At 41.4% G+C, this 19,930-nt stretch overlaps 4 protein-coding genes across 4 annotated transcripts in view; 1 reads left to right on the forward strand and 3 right to left on the reverse strand.

Moving 5' to 3' along the window:
- Positions 1-5,093: 5,093 nt before the first annotated feature.
- LOC127215915 (keratin-associated protein 4-12-like) lies at positions 5,094-5,628 on the reverse strand. Its single transcript, XM_051176394.1, has one exon. The coding sequence runs from the start codon at positions 5,590-5,592 to the stop codon at positions 5,134-5,136; it is 459 nt and encodes a 152-aa protein (XP_051032351.1). The 5' UTR covers positions 5,593-5,628; the 3' UTR covers positions 5,094-5,133.
- The window catches only part of LOC127220966 (spermidine/spermine N(1)-acetyltransferase-like protein 1), a 97,896-nt gene continuing 83,266 nt past the window's right edge, over positions 5,301-19,930 (forward strand). Inside the window, exon 1 of the mRNA XM_051182855.1 lies at positions 5,301-5,363. The gene's annotated coding sequence lies outside the window, so the exon portion shown is untranslated. The remainder of the gene's footprint in view (positions 5,364-19,930) is intronic.
- LOC127215908 (keratin-associated protein 4-11-like) lies at positions 9,843-10,429 on the reverse strand. Its single transcript, XM_051176381.1, has one exon. It carries the CDS (start codon positions 10,402-10,404, stop codon positions 9,931-9,933), a length of 474 nt encoding a protein of 157 aa, XP_051032338.1. The 5' UTR covers positions 10,405-10,429; the 3' UTR covers positions 9,843-9,930.
- LOC127215887 (keratin-associated protein 4-12) lies at positions 18,784-19,391 on the reverse strand. The gene has a single exon (XM_051176360.1). It carries the CDS (start codon positions 19,389-19,391, stop codon positions 18,852-18,854), a length of 540 nt encoding a protein of 179 aa, XP_051032317.1. The 3' UTR covers positions 18,784-18,851.

A 19,930-nucleotide genomic window follows, 5' to 3' on the forward strand; every position in this document is an offset into this window, starting at 1 on the left:
CTCTGTGGCTTTGGAAACTGTCCTGGAAGTCACTCTGTAGACCACGCTGGCCTTGAACTCACAGAGATCTGCCTGCCTCTGCCTTCCAAGTGCTGGCACTAAAGTTGTGTGCTACCAATGCCTGGGTTAAAGGTCAATTTTGTGATATGTACATTTCTTCTCTTGTTTAAGTATTGTGTTTATATAGCTCACTTTAAAATGTAATGTATAATTTAGTACAGACTATAGATAGTTACCTATAATAGTCAAAACTTATAGTTAAGTTAGTTAGGTTTTCTAGATATACAGAGTTATATTTCAAATGGGTAAGCATTCTTCAAAACTTTCAAAGACCTACAGAATATGGCATTTAGGGATTTTATGGTTTAGGGTTTTTCTTAACAGTGAGACATAACTGCTCCTGGCAACACCACCTGTGTCAGAAAGGAAGATAGACTTTGAAGAAACACATTATGGATTTGTTTTCAGTATGGCAAGACTAGCCATTTGGACAAGATACTGCCCAAATGGACTGTTTGACTTAATGCTGTATAAATTGGACATGTAGGAACCACAGAAAAGTGACTGCTAAAACAAGATGGACAGTGCTATAGGGTTCCTGCTTCATGGAAGAGTCTGCCAGACAGTCTGCAGGACACAGAAAAATGTGACTGACAAACTGCCAATACAGGTGGACAGTTTAAAGTTTCCTGCTTTGCTGAGGAGTCTGCCAGACACACTATGGCCTATAGGCTAAAGATGGAACATTACAGAAAAACTTTGGATGACTGACCAGACAAGTTGTCTCTGTCATTTCTAGAGTTTATATGTTATCCTTCTGTGGTCTTTGAAGGAGTTGAAGACAGATAGTTATGGTTATAGTTTTCCTTAGTTAGGATTAAAGATAAATTACATATAAGACTTTAGACTCACAAAGAATAGGATAGATGATAGAATATTTTTTTTTAAATCTTGCTAAATGTTAATGGATTGAACATTGTTAACTATGGCTCTTATTTGATAACTGTTTTGTTATATATTTTACTATGTTAAAGTTAAAACCCTTCTTTTTATTTTAGACAGAAAAAAGGAGATGATGGGAGATGTCATTCTGTAAATGTTTCTATTATTGGTTAATGAATAAAGCCCTACTGGTCAATAGGGAAAGCAAGATAGGTGGGACTAGGAGAGAAGGAGGATGAGGGGAGAGGTAGGAGAAGATTGAAAATGTAGGACCAAGAGAGCAGAACTCCGGACCTTCTCTCCAGTAAGATAAGACCACATGGAAATACTTAGATGATAGAAATGGGTTAATATTTAAGACAGAGCTAGCCAATAAGAACCACTTATAACAGGCCAACAGCTTTATATCTAATATAATGTCTCTGTGTGTTATTTGGGCCTGATATAGCTGTGGCACCAGGCCGGAGGGAAAACTATTCGTAACATATGCCCTTTCATGCATAATAAAACATAAAATAATTAGAGATATCACTTATACATTATTAGGTTGTCAAAAGCTCAAAATTTGGCAATCTGAAAATAAATGTGCACATGATTTTCTTGTGAAGATTTGCCAATAAATAGCAGCATTATTCTTGTTCATAGCTATTCCAAATCTATAAAGTATCCTCAGGTAAACCCAGAAAAAAATATGAAGATATTTCTACAAGATTGTTTATATCAGTTCTGTTCACAAGGAGGACTAGAGTAACAAAACAGAACTAGACATGGACTGGGCATCCTTCTATGGGATACAGAAATAAATGACAGCGACTTTTTCTGTGAAGCCCTGAAAGTGAACAGGGTGCCTCTCTGTGTGCTTCTATAAAACACATATTGTTAAGCAGTGGCAAAGCAAGTGTAGAAAACATGTATCACATTCAATAGTAAGTCTAAACAGCCATGTTGCCAGTATAAAAGTACATATGGGCTAGAGAGCTGACTCAGAAGGCAAGAGTACTTGTTGCTCATCCAGAGGAAGAGGACCAAGTTTGATCCCAAGCACCCACATGGGCTTACAACTATTGATAACTACAGTTCCAATGGATCTGATGATGTTCTCCATTCATACCAGGGACACATGTGATACATGGACACACATGCAGACAAAACACTTACACACATAATATACAAATCTTAAACTGTGTTACACACACACAACTTTGCTTAAATGTAAAATTTGTAAATAGAGGAAGAGGAAGTGAGGACATAAGAATAAAAGATCTCCACTCATAGTTGAGATAGAGTAGTGAGAAGCAGATAGAGTAGTGGGGTAGGCTTAATTCTTGTCTGGGACAATTGAAAAGCCAAACTGAAAGGGCACACAGGTTTGCAGAGATACTGACTGTCAGGTAGGTTAAGAGACTGGGCTACTGGTGAGTAGCAAAGAGCAGAGGTTGAGAGGAGGGGGAAAGGATCTTGTGTTATGCTTCAAGGCTAGGCATCACATTATCTTTAAACCAAAAGATGACCTGTCCTCCAACAACAACAAAAAGATCTATTTCTGCTCCAGAGGGCTCAGGGACATTTGGGACCTAAGATCTCAGTGTCTTCTTTCTTAGGTAGGGAAACTGTCTTGGTGTGGAAGAACAGTCTGAGAGAAGAAATAGCCTGGAGCTTGGTTGTTTTATATCATAGATTTATCTACAGCTTCATCTTTCCTCTATTTGCTTGCATGCTAACATAAAACCTTCATCTTTCACATTTATCCTCTGATTTCTAAGTTTGCACTTTAAGCTCTAATTGCATTAAAAAAAATCAGTTGCCCTTAGCTACAGACACTGACTCTACTACCCTGGTAGTTACTGTGAGATATTTGAATATCAACAGATGTTGACCCAGAGAACATGATTTACAGTGATATTTCTGATTTATATCCATAAGTTTTATATCCATAAGGGAGACTATTGATGAAAAAAGGCAAATGTAGTTTAAATTTTGTTTCCACCAAAAAAAAAAAAAAAAACAAAAAAAAACAAAAAAAAAAAAACCTTTTCATTCATGCTACAGGTATGGCCAAAACACAAATTCTTCAGGATTAAGAAACACCAAATAACCCTAATAAAAAATGGGGGTACAGAACTGAATAGAGAACTTTCAATAGAGGAAATCAAAAAGGCTGAAAGACACTTAAGAAAGTGCTCAACATCCTTAGCTATCAGGGAAATGCAAATCAAAACAACTCTGAGATACCATCTTACCCCTGCCAGAATGGCTAAAATTAGAAACACCAATGACAACTTATGCTGGAGAGGATGTGAAGAAAGGGGAACACTTCTTCACTCTTCACTTTGGAGATCAGTATGGTGGTTCCTTAGGAAAATGTGAATCACACAGTACCCGGCAATCCCCCTCTTAGGCATATACCCAAATGATCCACGTCCATGCAACAAAGACATGTGTTCAACTATGTTCATAGCAGCATTATTTGTAATAGCAAGAACCTGGAAGCAACCTAGATGCCCCTAAACTGAAGAATGAATAAAAAAGATGTGGCACATTTACACAATGGAATACTACTCTGCGGGGGTGGGGGGGTCAATGGAATCTTGAAATTCGCAGGCAAGTGGATGGAACTTGAAAAACCATCCTGAATGAGGTAACTCAGTCACAAAAAGAGGAACATGGTATGTACTCACTCATATATGGATTTTAGACATAAAGCAAAGGATCACCAGTCTATAATTCACACTGCCAGAGAAACTAGGATACAAAGAGGATTCTAAGAGATTAATATAAGATGCCTCACAGAAGGGGAAAGGGACAAGATCTCCTGAGCATATGGGGAGTGGAGGTGAATGAGTGGAAAGGGACCTAGGAGAAAGAGAAAGGGAGGAGAGAAAAGCACATGGGACTAGGAAAACTGAGTCAGGGGAGGAATAGATGAAAGAGAGAGAGAGAGAGAGAGAGAGAGAGAGAGAGAGAGAGAGAGAGAGAGAGACCATAAAAGAGGGAGCCATTATAGGTTTTAAGAAAAAACTGAACCAGACCTACAAGACTGACTCCAACTAACAAGTTGAGCAACAGTGGAAAGGCTACCATAAATGCCCTTCCCTGATAATGAGATCGACGACTAACTTATCCACCGTTATGGAGCCTTCATCTAGTAGCTGATGGAAACGGTCACAGACACCCACAATTAAACACAGAGCTGAACTGGAATCCAGATGCAGAGAGAGAGGACAAAACCAGGCTACAGAAACACATAGAGACAGCTGACCTGAACAAGGAGGAGCTAACGGGCACCCAGACTGATAGCTGGGAATCCAGCATGGGACTGACTCAGACCCCCTGAACATGGGTCTCAGCTAGAAGGCCTGGGCAGTCTAAGGGACCTCGGAGAGTGGAACCAGGATGTATTCCTCATGCACAAAAGGACCTTGCGGGCACATCCCCCATGGAGGGATATTTCCTTAACCTAGAGAAAGGAGGGATACTCCCTTTCACCTAGAGACAGGAGAGAAAGCCTAGTCCCTACTCCAAATGACTTGACAGATTTAGATGACCCCTCCTGGAAGGCATTACCCTACATGTGGAATGGGGTGTGGATGGGAGGGGAGGGTGGTTGGGGGGCATGAGAGGGTGGGAGAGAGGGAAAGAGGTAAGGAGGAAAAGAGGGAGGGAGGAAAAGAGGGAGAGAGAACTGGGATCGATATGTAAAATAAAAATAAAAAATAAAAGAAGAAAAATAAAACAAACAAAAAAAAGCACATAAAAAAAAAGAAATCTTAGGGACTTACAAAATCACACTGGATTTTCTATATGGGAAAGTGGTCATTTATTTTGACACAGTGACACAACACAGGAAAACTGGAGAAGTAGAGTATCTTTATTAACAATTAACACAGATGCTATAAAGATCAACATGATAGAAATTTTGAAATCAACCTGCGGACCTTTGAACTTTGTGACCTGAACCTAGAAGTTAAGAGGGTTTTATGAAGGGTTGGTCAGGTCAGTTCCACAGCTGGTGAGGTATGAGCAAGTCCACACATAGATAGGAAGGCGAGGTCCGCATGAGGGATTTGGATTGAAGCTAGAATAGCTGTTGTTGGGTCCAATAAAATACAGAGACATGATTCAACAAAACCAACATTAAACTCATTCTATGGGGACAGAGGTGAAATAGATGCTGGATCCAGCCAAGGAGGCTCAGCAGCAAGGGGTGGCACAGCACATGGGGCGGGGGCAGGTGGAGATGACGCAGGTGGGGCGGTAGCAGGTGCTGTGGCAGCAGACCTGACCACAGACTGGACGCAGGCAGCAGCAGGGGCGGCAGCAGGGCCGGCAGCAGGGGCGGCAGCAAGGACTGCAGCAGCTGGGGCGGCAGCAGGTGGGCTGGCAGCAAACAGACTGGCAGCACTGAGGTCTGCAGCAGCTGGGTCTGCAGCAGCTGGGTCTGCAGCAGCTGGGCCTGCAGCAGCTGGACACACAGCAGCTGGGGCGGCAGCAGGTGGGCTGGCAGCACACAGACTGGCAGCAGCTGGGTCTGCAACAGCTGGACACGCAGCAGCTGGGGCGGCAACAGCTGGGGCGGCAGCAGCTGGGCTGGCAGCAGCCTTGGCCACAGCCCTCCTCAGAGCAGACGGAGCCACAACAGGAGTTGACCATGGTGTGAGAGGTGGAGGTTTGCGGTGGGTTTCTGAGGAAGAGTTTTGAGGATCTGAAGGTTTCCTGGTTGGCGTTCCCTTTTATACTCTGCTCAGCAACTGGTGTCACCATGAGCAAAAGCTCTTTTCCGTGTTTTTCTTACCAGGACACTAATTAGTGTTATTAAGGCATAATTAAGTTTGCAAGGTCAAATAATCCAGCGTGTAGGAAAGGCATCCTTTTTCTTTTCCTACGTTGTTATGATTCACTGAACTGAGGCATGTGAAACGGCATTTGTGCTTCTGTTTCTGCCCATGTACCTTCTGAACTGGGGTTAGCACATGACACACATGTCACTCTAGGCTGGCCTGGTAATATTTTGAGAATGGCTCACAAAATGTCTCTTTTTATGGATACACATAGGCAATTGCCTGGTAGAGTGCTGGTAAAGAGGGAGATGGGGGGAAAGATTCGTCAGGGAAGTTATCTGTCCACTGTTGGCGATAGCTGTGTTCATAGCTCAGGGAAGTTATCTGTCCACTGTTGGCGATAGCTGTGTTCATAGCTCAGGGAAGTTATCTGTCCACTGTTGGCGATAGCTGTGTTCATAGCTCATTGAAAAGATTGCACCTGAATGGGTAGCTTTATATGAGTGTTTTTCAATGGCCAAGACTGGTTTGACAAGTCAAACTTATCCCCTTAGGAATCCTCTCTAGGCGTTGTATATGAAAGGTGAATGAGTTTGATCCATAGCCTGATAAGTCAGTGTATGCAGTAGATTCTGCTTTCAATAAAAAGAAAGTCCCATGCGACACTCTTTCAATAATTATGGGTTTGAGACACTGTGCTTGGATAATGAGGACATAGTAGACTTTGCTCTTTGTCCTGTAAGCTCTGAAAGGAGGTTCTGAGGCAAATGGAAAGTTCTGAAGACCAGGATCCAAACAAAGAATTAAACATCTCATGTACTTTTCGGTGAGAACTGAGATCACAGAGATTGTCACTGTTAGTGAGTGCCAGCCACACTCCAGAACTCCTATTCCTGCTTTGTGATTATCATAGTGAGGTTACTTTTCAAAGAACCCACAAGACATGAGGTCACTATAGCTCATACAGAAATGAGTTAAAGTTGTTAGAGACTTTAGTAGTCCCCAGGGTAGAAATGTAAACTTCCACATCTCTTAATGTTTTGTTCCATGTCCTTAGAATATACCTTCTTCAGCTTCTTTCCAGAAAGTTCTTTTACTTCAAGTCAATTGGCAGCCCCACCCATCTTCCTCCTGAGTGTTTTCTTTGGCATTATTTTATTAGTTTATGGAAATTTCATCTGCTCCTTTTGATTACCTTTATACTGGGGAGAGCCCTGCTCAAGGTCAAATGACTTATCTGAATGTGTTCAATTGCCTCATCCTAGACTATAAGCTCCCAAAGTGAGTATTTGCAGCTAAGTATGTATTACCACATCATCACCATGCTTAGTGTGATGGACAATCTTCATGATCAACTTGATGGGCTTTAGTATCTCCATAGAAACTCAAATCTGGAAGTATCAAAGAGAGTGTTTCCAGAAAACTTAACCAAATCAAGGAAGAGCCACCCTGAATATTGATGACACACCCCCTGGGCTGTGGTCCCATACAGAAAAAAAAAAAAAAAAAAAAAAAAAAAAGAGAAAGAGCAGAGTACTAACATTCATTTATCTCTGCTTCCTGACTTCAGATTCAGTGTGACCAGCTACTTCACACCCTCACCTAGGTCTTTCCTATCACAATGGACCATACCCATTGTGTGTAAGCAAAGCAAACTCCTCTTCCTCGAGCTGAATTTTGATCATGGGAAAAAAAAGAGAATATACTTGGAATTAACTATATAGCCCACACTTGTTTCTCATAGTGCTAAAATAACTTTAAATTTTTAATTGTTTTATAATTATGCAAATTATTTTTAGGTTCCAAAATAATTTTTACAAAATGAGGCACATCCAAAGAAGTCTTGCTTTTGTCTTTCTTCTCTGCACATGCTCGCTCTCCTGTAGGGTAGAACTTACCTTTGGTTGACACGTGCTATGTGTATATATTTGGGAGGTACAGTGCAATTTCTTGACTCCTGTGCATATGATTAACCCAGACTAATTAGCGTATCAGCCAACTTAAATGTTTGTCATGTTTTAAATTGAAGGTTGTTCTCACATTATTATCTTAATACAAGTTCATATTTACTGCCAGCTTTTTGATAACTGTTCTTATACTACACACACTTCGTTACAGTTTGCTTTGGTTCGCTGAGTGCACCACAGCAATGGCATGTTACTTTTTATTCTGTAGTAGTGGCCTCAGATAGTTCTCATTGCATTTCAGCTATGTAATACTCAGTTTTGTGGATGTAACATAGCTCATCTGGATAATGTTCTACTGAGAAACATTTGGGTTATTCCAAGCTTTGTATAAAAAATGATACTCTGCATTGAAAGCAAGTTTTACTTTGCTTTGATTTGGAGATCGCTGCCAAGTATAAGCTCTACCTTACAGAGTAATTATTTCAAATTCAGCCAGGACAAACGTTTTACTTTTTGTTTTGTTTTTATCTCATTTTATGTTCTGTATATGGGTGTTTTGCCAGCACTAATGTCTATGTACCATGTGTGTACCTGGTACCCATGGAGGCCCGAAGGAAGTGTTGGATTCCTTGTAATTGGAATTACAGTCAGTTGTAAAGCCACCATGTTGGTGCTGGTAATCAAACACAGGTCCTCTGGAAGATCAGCCAATGCTTTTAACCACTGAGCCATTGCTTCATCCCTTGGGAAATGGGATGCACATCAGATGCTTTATTTAAAAAACTCCACTATGGTGTAGACTCCTAAGTGCAGAGCCTTGTGCATGTTGATTGCCCTGTTGCCTCAGCACTTATAACCGGGGCTGTGTTGGAGCATTCAATGATGCTCTTTGAGTGAATGTATGAAGAGCCTGGAATCTCAGAGGGTCTGGCAGCAGACTTGCTTTTCAGCAGGCCTATATTCCAATAGGACATGGAAACAATCGCCAGGAGCTCTGGGGGTCTTTTCTGATGTAGACATGCCACCTGCAGTTGGCCACAGTTTACAGTCGAACACATTTAGCTTGTTAATTTTCCCTGCTGGATCTATCCTCTCCTCTCAGATATGATTCTGTCCTCCATATGTGAGCTGTAGGTGAAGTCCTACAGTACTTCAAATACATTTCAATCTGATATTGGAGCATGTCTGCTATATTATTTTCCAATTAATATATGAGGCTAACATATAAACAACCAAGTTTCATCTTGGCATAGGTGTCAATGTGCTTTGTGCTCATACTGAAGCCCTGCTCTCTGTGGAGGCAGAAGGACTACAGGTTTGCAGCATCCGTATCCCAAAGATGCAAGCTATTTGGTGTGAAGTGTGAAGTGTGAAGCACTCATTGTGTCGTTCATGCTCTGACATTTTGAAGTCCTGCAAGTTCTGGACTGTTTCACAGCTTTTCCCTTTCCCTAACATTGATTATAGTGCAGACAGTAAGACACCTGGAGAAAAGTCAGTGACTAATGGAAGCTGAAAAGCAAAAAGATTTTCTTGTGTGTTCTGTAGGTGAAATACACTTGCTCTGTGTGTGTGTGTGTGTGTGTGTGTGTGTGTGTGTGTGTGTGTGTGGTGTGATGTGTGTGTATGCATATTCTGCAGGTGAAATACGGGCGCCTGTTTGTGCCTGTTTGTGTTTGTGTGTGTGTGTTTGGGTAGGCCAGAGGTCAACCTCTGATGTCTGTCTATCTTAGTTTTTGAAGCAGAGTCTCTCCCTGGGACCTAAGGTTCACCAATTAGGCTAACCTGTCTAGCCCAGCAGCCCAGGGACTAACTTGCTATGCCCCCCCACCCCGTACTGAATTTATGATCATGTGTTACAACCTTTGGCCTTTTACACAGATTCTGGTGATTGAACTCAGGTCTTCATGCTTGTGCAGCAAGGGCATTACTGACAGAACCATCTTCCAACCCCCAAACACACTTGTTTAGGAAGAGTAGACACCATCTTAAAAGAGTAACAGTCACACTGAAGTTTTATTATGGAGAAATGGGAACTTTCCTTTGGTACAGAAATATATTAGATCATTCCAATTCAGAGTCCCGTAGAGAGGGCATGAGGAGAAGTGTTTTTCCAGTTGTTTGATGGCTGAGTAAAACTTATTTCCAGGTTAAATCCAGATTCCAGACATCATCCATGGTCTGGCTTCTCATTGGACTAATGAGTTGATTTCACAGCATCAACCCACTCTGTGTGTTTCAAGTTAAAACACAGTCACAAGATCTGAATCTATAGAGGCAGAAATGGATCTGTGGCAAGGGTCTCAGCAGCAAGGGGTGGCACAGCACATGGGGCGGGGGCAGGTGGAGATGACGCAGGTGGGGCGGTAGCAGGTGCTGTGGCAGCAGACCTGACCACAGACTGGACGCAGGCAGCAGCAGGGGCGGCAGCAGGGGTGGCAGCAGGGGCGGCAGCAAGGACTGCAGCAGCTGGAACCACCACAGGAGGGTTGACAGCAGCTGGAGATGCAGCAGCTGGGGCGGCAGCAGGGGTGGCAGCACACAGACTGGCAGCACTGAGGTCTGCTGCAGCTGGGTCTGCAGCAGCTGGACACACAGCAGCTGGGGCGGCAGCAGGTGGGCTGGCAGCACACAGACTGGCAGCAGCTGGGTCTGCAACAGCTGGACACGCAGCAGCTGGGGCGGCAACAGCTGGGGCGGCAGCAGGTAGTCTGGCAGCAGCTGGGCTGGCAGCAGCCCTCCTCAGAGCAGATGGAGCCACAACAGGAGTTGACCATGATGTCAGAGGTGGAGGTTCTAGTTAGTAAGTAAGCAGTGTAAGCAGGGTAAGCAGTGTAGAGAATCTGAAAATCCCTGTGCTGCATGTCCCTTTTTATATTCTGCTACTGGTGTTGTTACCACAACTTGGAATGTTTCCAAGTTGTTTTTCTTTTTCCTAAAGAAATTGGCATTATTAAGTCAGATCATTGGCTTGCCTTTTTAAATACTTTAAGATGAGGAAAAATTAGAGTTCCTTTTCCTTGTTCATTAAGATTACCTTATCTAGTTTTTGCTACAGAATTGCCCTCCCCATTTGCTTGTTTGTCCACCCTGCTTATGCTTGCTTGGTCACTGCTTATGCTTATGGTTTGTGTATCACTCATGATGCCAATGTGTCTCATGGTGCTCACAACTCTTTTGATGTTGAAGGGAAGTATGATGATAGCAAGGAAATGCAGGGGGTGGGGTAGGTTATCATTGTGAGATAGTTCCCTGTGAGCTATGAGGAAGAACATTTGTCTGTGAGTCATGGATGCTCATTAGATGGTGGGCTGTCAAGACTACCTCCAAGTATGCAGTAGAAATGTTACTTCCTTTACTGAGTTTCAAGTTGTCACCCATGACTCACTGTTTTAAATATGAAAAGGTCTTTGGTGCCACCTTGAAGGCACTCTCACTGGCCCAGTATGGGGTAACTTGAACACCAAAACAAATAATGACAGCACTGGATTTCAACACATCAAGTGAAAAAAGAATAATCTGTCTATACTAAGACTAAGCAGAGAAATAGAAGAAGGCAAGAATCTCTCCACAACAGTGGAATGGTTTTGAGTTAAATGGGAAAGTTGTAAGGGAGTTACAGAGATTCAATATCCATGATAATAATACTTGGTTAGGGAAATCTCAACAAATTCTAAACTGATTGGATAAAAGTTTGACTGGGAATGTGATATTTGTATATTTTTCAGTTTCAAAATGGAAAAAATACTAAGTTTCTGTGAGAGAACTCAACCTGGGAATCAGCATTGGTTTTAGGGCTGTAAAGATGGTTCAACGCTTGCTCTGCCAGCATGAGGACCTGAGTTCAATCCCCAGACGGTATTCCAAGCATAGTGACATGTACTTGTTACTCCAGCACTGGGGAGGCAGAGATAGGTGGAACCCTGGGTTTGCTGGGTAGCAGGCCAGTGAAAGATCTTGTCTCAAAATCAAAGTGATAGACAGTGCCTGAGGCATGATAGCCAAGGTGATATTGTGGTCTCCACAAACATTAGCACATATTTGCATCTGCACACACATGAATGCAGACACCTGTGTGCATGGACACACGCTTGTGTGAACACACATGTGATAAATGCAGTCACACTTTGAAAAGACATCTCATTTATTATTCCTGTAGCTATAAGGAAACATACCATAAACAAAATCTGAGGTATTCTGCACACAATGACTGGACCATCCTCTTTAGCTCTGTCAAAATCTTCTAATGTGGTGACAGGCCAAGGAAATGCTTTGGATTTAAGAAAATAAAAGCCATGCAATTTCTAAGTGTAATGTATAGCTATGAATACAAATTCTACTATAGGACAGTATTGACAACATTTGGATATGGAATGCACATTAGACAATAGGTAATAGTATTGTATAGCACATAATTTAATTTTATATCTGTATATATATGTATATATCTGTATAAAAATGTCCCTAGTTTTAGGATACACACATGCACATGTACACCTGCACACTCACACACACACACACACACACACACACACACACATCCATGCATTACAGGTCCAACAGTTCATTCATTGGTCTTTGTTCCTTCCTTCATTCCTTCCCTCCCTCTTTTCATCCTTCCATCCACCTACCTACCTGCATCCTTATGTGTCTATATAGATAGAAATCAAGTGTGATAAAATTATAAATCTCAATGAAAGCAGCATAGAGTGAGGAAGTCTTAGCATTATCATTGCAATTGTTCAGTAAGCCTGATTCTTTTCAAAAATAAAAGTTTGTAAGTATGAAAGGAACTGAGACTAAAATTTCTATTGAATAGTTACTGGGTCAAAACAGAAATAAAGGAATTAAAGACTCCCTAGAATTCAATGAAAATGACTGCACAGCATACCCAAACTTATGAGACATAATGAAAGCGGCACTAAGAGGAACAAACATAGCACTTAGTGTCTACGTGAAGAAATTTGAGAGATCTCATACTAGTGACTTAAAAGCAAACCTAACCTGAAAGCTCTAGAACAAAAAGAAGCAAGCACACCCAAGAGGAGTAGACAGCAGGAAATAATCAAACTGAGAGCTGAAATCAATAAGATCAAAACAAACAAACAAAATGAATATAAAGAATCCATGAAACAGAACTGATTCATTGAGAAAATAACAAACCCTTATCTAAACTAACTAAAAGAAAGGGAGAAAGAATATCCAAATTAACAAAATCAGAAACAAAAGGGGGGCATAACAACATACACCCAAGAAATACAAAGAATCACTAGATTATGCTTTAAAAACCTGTACTCCACACAATTGGAAAGTATAAAAGAAATGGATAATTTTCTCAATAGATACCACTTATCAAAGTTAAATCAAATAAGATAAACAAATAATCTATAACCCTTAAGGAAATAGAAGCAGTTACTAGTATGCTATTTGGGGCTGACATGGAGTGGGACCAGGCTGGAGGGAAAGTGTTTGTAACAAATGGCGCCTACAACATGGGTACAAAAACTTCCACTTAAAAGTTAACAAAAGCTTTAAAAGGGATTTTAGAAACAACAAAACAGAGACAAGTAGGTCTTAGTAGCAGCATTTTTCTCGGTTAGGCTCTGTTTTGCTAGAGATAAGCAGAGACTCGCATGGCTCCTTTAAGGGGGTTTCCTGATTCAGCATAAGCAGCAAACCCTGTTAACAAATGAATGGTGGGTATGACAGCTGGCAGTGATGACATCTCCAAGCTGGCAGTATGCTGCTTGATGGCAGCATAGACCAGTGTGTTGAGCATAGTTCTTAGTGCTGGCAGTAAACGTACCCCACCATCTTGGATAGACTGCAGCTAAAACAGCTGTAGCTTTCATTTTAGCAATGTTGTCATTTAGCAGATAAAAGACTCATGAGCAGAAATAGATAAAGATTTACAGTAAAGATAGATTCAGATAAAGAAAAACTTCTAAAGGTTTACAGTGTGTTTTAAAATATACGTGCTCTTGGGAGAGAAAAAGAAACAAGAAAATAGAGAATAGTTGGGTGTGGTGGCACACACCTTTATTTCCAGCAATCGGGAAGCAGAGGTAAGCAGATCTCTGTGATTTCAAGGACAGCCTGATTGATGTACAGAGTGAATTCCAGGGCATCCAAAGTTACCCAGAGAAACCCTTTTTCAAACAATGAAAAAATAGAAGTAAAAGAAATAGAGTAATAAAAAAGCTACCTAAAAATGAAAAATACACAGAGAGTCTGGATACTGTATGCTATTGTGTTTGGAAAGAACGATGCCCAAATTCCCAAATGTTGTTTATAAATGTTTGTTTTCATTTAAACGGGGTTGGTTATAAATGGTTTCTGATCACAACCAATCTCTTTCTAAAGGTAAAAAGGGGATTACAGCATAGAAATGAATACTTTGTTTTGGAATGGATTTTTATTTATTGATACAATTTAAGGTCAATTTTGTGATATGTATATTTCTCCTCTTGTTTAGGATTTGTATTTATATTTAAAATGTAATGTATAATTTAGTACAGATTATAGTTACCTATAATAGTCAAAACATAGTTAAGTTAGTTAGGTTTTCTAGACATAGAGAGATATATTTGAGATGGATAGGCATTCTTCAAACCTTTCAAAAACATACAGTATATGGCATTTAAAATGGTTTAGGGTTTTTCTTAACAGTGAGGCACAACTGCTTTTGGCAACACCACCTGTGTCAGAAAGGAAGGCGACATAAAAGAAAGTCCTTATGGAGTTTACTTCTCATATGGCAAGACTAGCCATTTGGGTAAGATACTGCTCTTGTCTGGACTGTTTGACTTTATGCTGTATAAACTGGACATGCAGGACCCACAGGAAAGTGACTGCCAAAACAAGATGGACATTGCTGTAGGGTTCCTGCTTTGTGAAAGAGTCTGCCAGACAGTCTGCAGGACACAGAGAAAAATGACTGACAAACTGCCAACACAAGTGGGCAGTTTGAAATTTCCTGCTTTGCTGAGAAATCTTCCAGACACACTATGGCCTATAGGCTGAAGATGGAACATTACAGAAGAACTTCGAGTGACTGACCAGGCAGAGAGTTGTCTCTGTCATTTCTAGAGTTTCTATACTATCCTTCTGTGGTCTTTGAGGGAGTTGAAGACAGATAGTTATGGTTATAATTTTCCTTAGTTAGGTTTAAAGATAAGTTAAATATAAGACTTTAGACTCACAAAGATAGGATAGATGATGGAATATTTTCTTTAAATCTTACTAAATGTTAATGGACTGAATATTGTTAACTATAGTTCATATTGGTAACTATTTTGATATATATTTTACTATGTTAAAGTTAAAATCCTTTATTTTAGACAGAAAAGAGGAGATGATGGGAGATGTCATTCTGTAAATATGTTACTCTTACTGGTTAATGAATAAGACACTGTTGGCAAATAAGAAGAAGGCAAGATAGGTGGAATTAGGAGACAAGGACGATTCTGGGAGATACAGTGGAGGAGAGACAAGATGTAGGGACTTGAGAGAAGAGGTCTGGACCCTCTTTCCAGTAAGATAAAATCATGTGGTAACAACTCAATTAATAGAAATGGGTTAATATTTAAAACAGAGCTAGCCAATAAGAAACATTAGTAACACACCAACAGCTTTATATCTAATACAGCATCTCTGTGTGTTATTTAGGGCTGACATGGCAGTGAGACCAGGCTGGAGGGAAACTGCTTGTAAGAGTCATTAAAAGTCTTCCCCTACTTCCAAAAAAGCCCAGGCCTAAAAAGACAGTTTTAGCACATAATTCTGCCAGACTTTCCAAGAAGTGGTAATACCAATACTCCTCAAATTATTTCACAAAATAGAAACAGAAGGAACATTGCCAAATTATTCTTATGAGGTCACAGTCCCAAACTACACAAAGGTTCAACCAAGATAGAGAATTACAGACTAATTTCCCTTATGAAGATAGATACAAAAATACTCAAAAAAATTGCAAACTGAATCCAAGAACCATCCACTGTGATCATCCCAGAGATGCAGGATGGTTCAACATATGAAACCTAGTCAATATAATCCACCATATAAACAAACTGAGAGGAAAAAACAAAACAAAACAAAATACATGATCATTTCATTAGATGCTGAAAAAAAACTCAAAAACAAAATTCCAACACCCCTTCATGATAAATGTCTTGAAGAAATTGTGATACAAGGTAAAACCTAAACATAATGAAGGTGATATACAGCAAGCCTATAGCCAACATTAAAATAAATGGAGAGAAACTCAAAGCAATTCTACTAAAATCAGGAACAAAATAAGGTTGTCCACTTTCTCTGTACTTAAAGTTCTTGCCAGATCAATGAGACACTGAAGGAGATCATGGGTTTATAAATTGTAAAATAAGAAGTCAAAGCAACATATTTGCAATTGATACAATAGCATACATAAGCAACCCCCAAAAATTCTATCAGGGAACTCCTGCAGCTGATAAGCACCTTCAGCAATATAGCTAGATACAATGTTAACTCAGAAAAGAAAAAAAAATCCCTAGCCATCCTATATTCAAGTGACAAACAGACTGAGAAAGAAATCAGGGAAGCAGCACCCTTCACAATAGCCACAAAAATATAAAATATCTTGGGGTAACCCTAACCATGCAAGTGAAAGACATGTATAACAAAAACTTCAAGTCTTTGCAGAAAGATATTGAAGAGGATATCAGAGGATAGATCTCCCATGCTCATGAATCTGTAGGATGAACAGAATAAAAATGGCCATCCCACCAAAAGCAATCTACAGTTTTAATGCAATCACCATCAAAATTCTAACACAATTATTTACAGAACTTGAAATGACAATACTCAGTTTCATGTAGGAAGAAAAAGAAAAGAAAAGAAAAGCAAAAACTCAGCACAGCCATACTTCGGCATTTTAAAAAAGGATTTCTCTCCATGTGTTCTTAACACCACTCATTTTGATGTCCATGCAGTTAATTAAAGTGATGACAGACTGGTATATTGGTGGCAGAACTGGGGGGGGGGGAGAGTAATGAAACAAACATCTTGTTGGGTGTGCACTTTGGGGACAGAAACCTAGCTCCAAGGAATTCACAAAGATAACCCCAGCTAAGATTTCTAGCATCTATTGTAAGCAGATTGGTGATTACCCTAATTGTCCTCAGAGATAGTCTATCCAGTAACTGATGGAAACAGAGGCAGAGATCCACAGCCAAGCATTGGGCTAAGCTTCAGAAGTCTTAGAGGAGGGGTTGGTGGTGTGAGCCAGGAGGGTCGTGATGATGGGACCCACAGAGACAGCTGATCTGAGCTCATAGGAGCTCAAGGTCTCTGGACCAACAGTTAGGGAACCTCCATGAGACTGAACTAGGCCCTCTGCATGTGTATGACAGTTGTGTAGCTTGGTCTCCTAGTAATAAGATTAGGACCTGTCCCTGGGACTCAGCCAGCTTTTGGGACCCTGTTTCCCATGCTGGATTACCTTTCCCAGTCTTGACACAAGGGGAGGAGTTTGGTCCTGCCTCGACTTGATGTGCCTTGTTTTGCTCAAACTCATTGAAGGCCTTCCTCTTTCTGATTGAAGAAGGAGGAGGAGCGGAAGGGGAAGGGGTATTTGGGAAGAGGTGGGACTTGAAGAAGAGGAGAGAGGGGAAAATGTAGTTGGTATATAAAATAAATGAAGAAAAATGTTATTTAAATAAAATTAAATTTTAAAATTAAAACAGAAAGCCAAAAAAAAGTGTTTTAATGAAATACTATGAAAAGCTGAATGTGATTTAAATACTTGGTACAGAATTTCTTAAAATATTCTTTCACTTTTTGACTTCCCTTCTTATTTTCTCCTTTATATATAATTTAAGTTTTCATGTTTAGTGAGGGTGTCGGTTCCCCTGGTGCTGGAGTTACAGACAGGTGTGAACTGCCCTGTGGAATTAAACCAAGGTGCTCTGGGAGAGCAGACAGAGCTCATCTCCCCAGCACCACTTAGTTTATTGTTTGCTTTCTGGCATTTTCATTCCTGTATGTGGTGGGGTTTAGTCTTTGTCATTTCTTGTCACCTAGCCTCAACCCTCCTGACCAGTCCCCCTTCCTTCTTTGTGTGCCTTTCCCTGTGGGTGTGACCTACTGAGTTTAAGCAGGCCTGGCTGTGTGAGGGCTGGTAGGAGGTTATTTTGTATCACACCGGCAACTTATCAGCAGCAAGACTTCTGAAGACAGTAGGCATCTCTCAGCCCTCATCAACACAGCATCTTTTTGTAGTAGACATGGCCAGATAATGCAGACTCACAACCATCAAAGTAGAGGGTAAGGGACTGGGGAGAACTCAGGCCTGGTAAAATGCATACACACATGCACACACACACACACCCCACACGTGCACACACACACATACATACACACACACACACAGGCGCATGTACACTCACACACTTATACACTCTGCTCAGGAAAGATCATGAAAAGTAGAGTGGAAAGTGTGTAAAAGTCAGAGTCTTCTGGACATGGGAGGTTGATGCACTCAAGAGCTCCCTGCAAACAACTGACTGCAGTTACTTCCTTTTTTTTTTTTTTTTTTTTTTTTTCCTTTCTGGTTTTGACTCATCGTGTTGAGCATTTTCTGAAGTCATGAGAGCAGGGTCAGGAAAGTTTGGTGTAGCTAGGCTTTGAGTATGATTTTCATTAACTGGAGACAATCATTATAAAGCAACAGAGAAAGAATAATTGGATTTCTATTCCAATGAAATGCATTTTATTTAGAGTAGCAGCAATAAGGTACAGAAATGTCACAGCTAAAGGGAGAGCAAGGTGGCACTGTGAGACTTTCAGCTGTAAAGGTATAACCTGACTCTACAGGAGCTGGAGGCACTTCCATTTGGATGGAGAAGACCTGTACTCTAATTAATTTATTTTTGAAATATCACATTTTGTATTAATTGAGAATTTCATATACACGTACAATGTATTTTGATCGCATTAATACCTCCACTCCTCCCCCATAACTCCTTCAGGATCTACTCCCACCTCCCTCCTTATTAATTTCTTAACCTCCAATTTCATATTTTGGCCCGAGACGAGGTTGAAGTCAACAGAGACGGCTTTCTGGAGTCTGGGATATGGGCACACAGTTGACAGGAATGGCCTCTCTCAGGATAGCTAAGAGGTACACGAGGTCTATTTTTATAACAAAGGGGGTGGGAAAAATGGCTGCGTTCAGAAAAGGAAGGTCTCAGCAGCAAGGGGTGGCACAGCACATGGGGCGGGGGCAGGTGGAGATGACGCAGGTGGGGCGGTAGCAGGTGCTGTGGCAGCAGACCTGACCACAGACTGGACGCAGGCAGCAGCAGGGGCGGCAGCAGGGGCGGCAGCAACTAGGCTGGCAGCAGGAAGGCCTGCAGCAGCTGGGGCGGCAGCAGGTGGGCTGGCAGCACACAGACTGGCAGCAGCTGGGTCTGCAGCAGCTGGACACACAGCAGCTGGGTCTGCAGCAGCTGGACACACAGCAGCTGGGTCTGCAGCAGCTGGGGCGGCAGCAGGTGGGCTGGCAGCACACAGACTGGCAGCAGCTGGGTCTGCAGCAGCTGGACACGCAGCAGCTGGGTCTGCAGCAGCTGGGGCGGCAGCAGGTGGGCTGGCAGCACACAGACTGGCAGCAGCTGGGTCTGCAGCAGCTGGACACGCAGCAGCTGGGTCTGCAGCAGCTGGGCTGGCAGCAGCCTTGGCCACAGCCCTCCTCAGAGCAGATGGAGCCACAACAGGAGTTGACCATGGTGTGAGAGGTGGCGGTTCTGGTCTGGTTTACAAGTGAGTGAATTTCACGTTTTGTAGTGTCCTTTCTGCAGGTCCCCTTTTATACTGGGCTAAATTGCTTCTGTAATTATGAGAATATTATTTCCTTGTTTTTGTTTACATGATACAAATGCAAATTAATAGACGGCAGCTTTCTAGTAAAAACTAACAACATTCAGGAAATAATTACTCCCCTTTTCTCATGTTTCCTGCTGTTTCCCCTTGAATCACCTCTTGTATTTTCCCCTCAGCTGCCATATTACATGACTTCAGTGCCTGCTTGTCATATGACACAGCAGAGTCATTGGCTGTGCTTCAGTTCTCAGCACTACCTGATTTCAGAGGGGCTCCTCATGGAGCTGGAATTCATGGTAGATAAATGCTGGCTTCTGTCATGTGTACCACTGCAACGAAAACAGGAAATAAGGTCTCCTCTTTCAAATATGAGAGTTCAGGATGCCCATGATCCATGTGTACATTCTAGGTGCCCACTGAGCTAGTGGAATTCCTAGGACATTC

This window comes from Phodopus roborovskii, unplaced genomic scaffold, assembly GCF_943737965.1.
Source record: "Phodopus roborovskii unplaced genomic scaffold, PHOROB, whole genome shotgun sequence".
Classification (NCBI taxonomy): domain Eukaryota; kingdom Metazoa; phylum Chordata; class Mammalia; order Rodentia; family Cricetidae; genus Phodopus; species Phodopus roborovskii.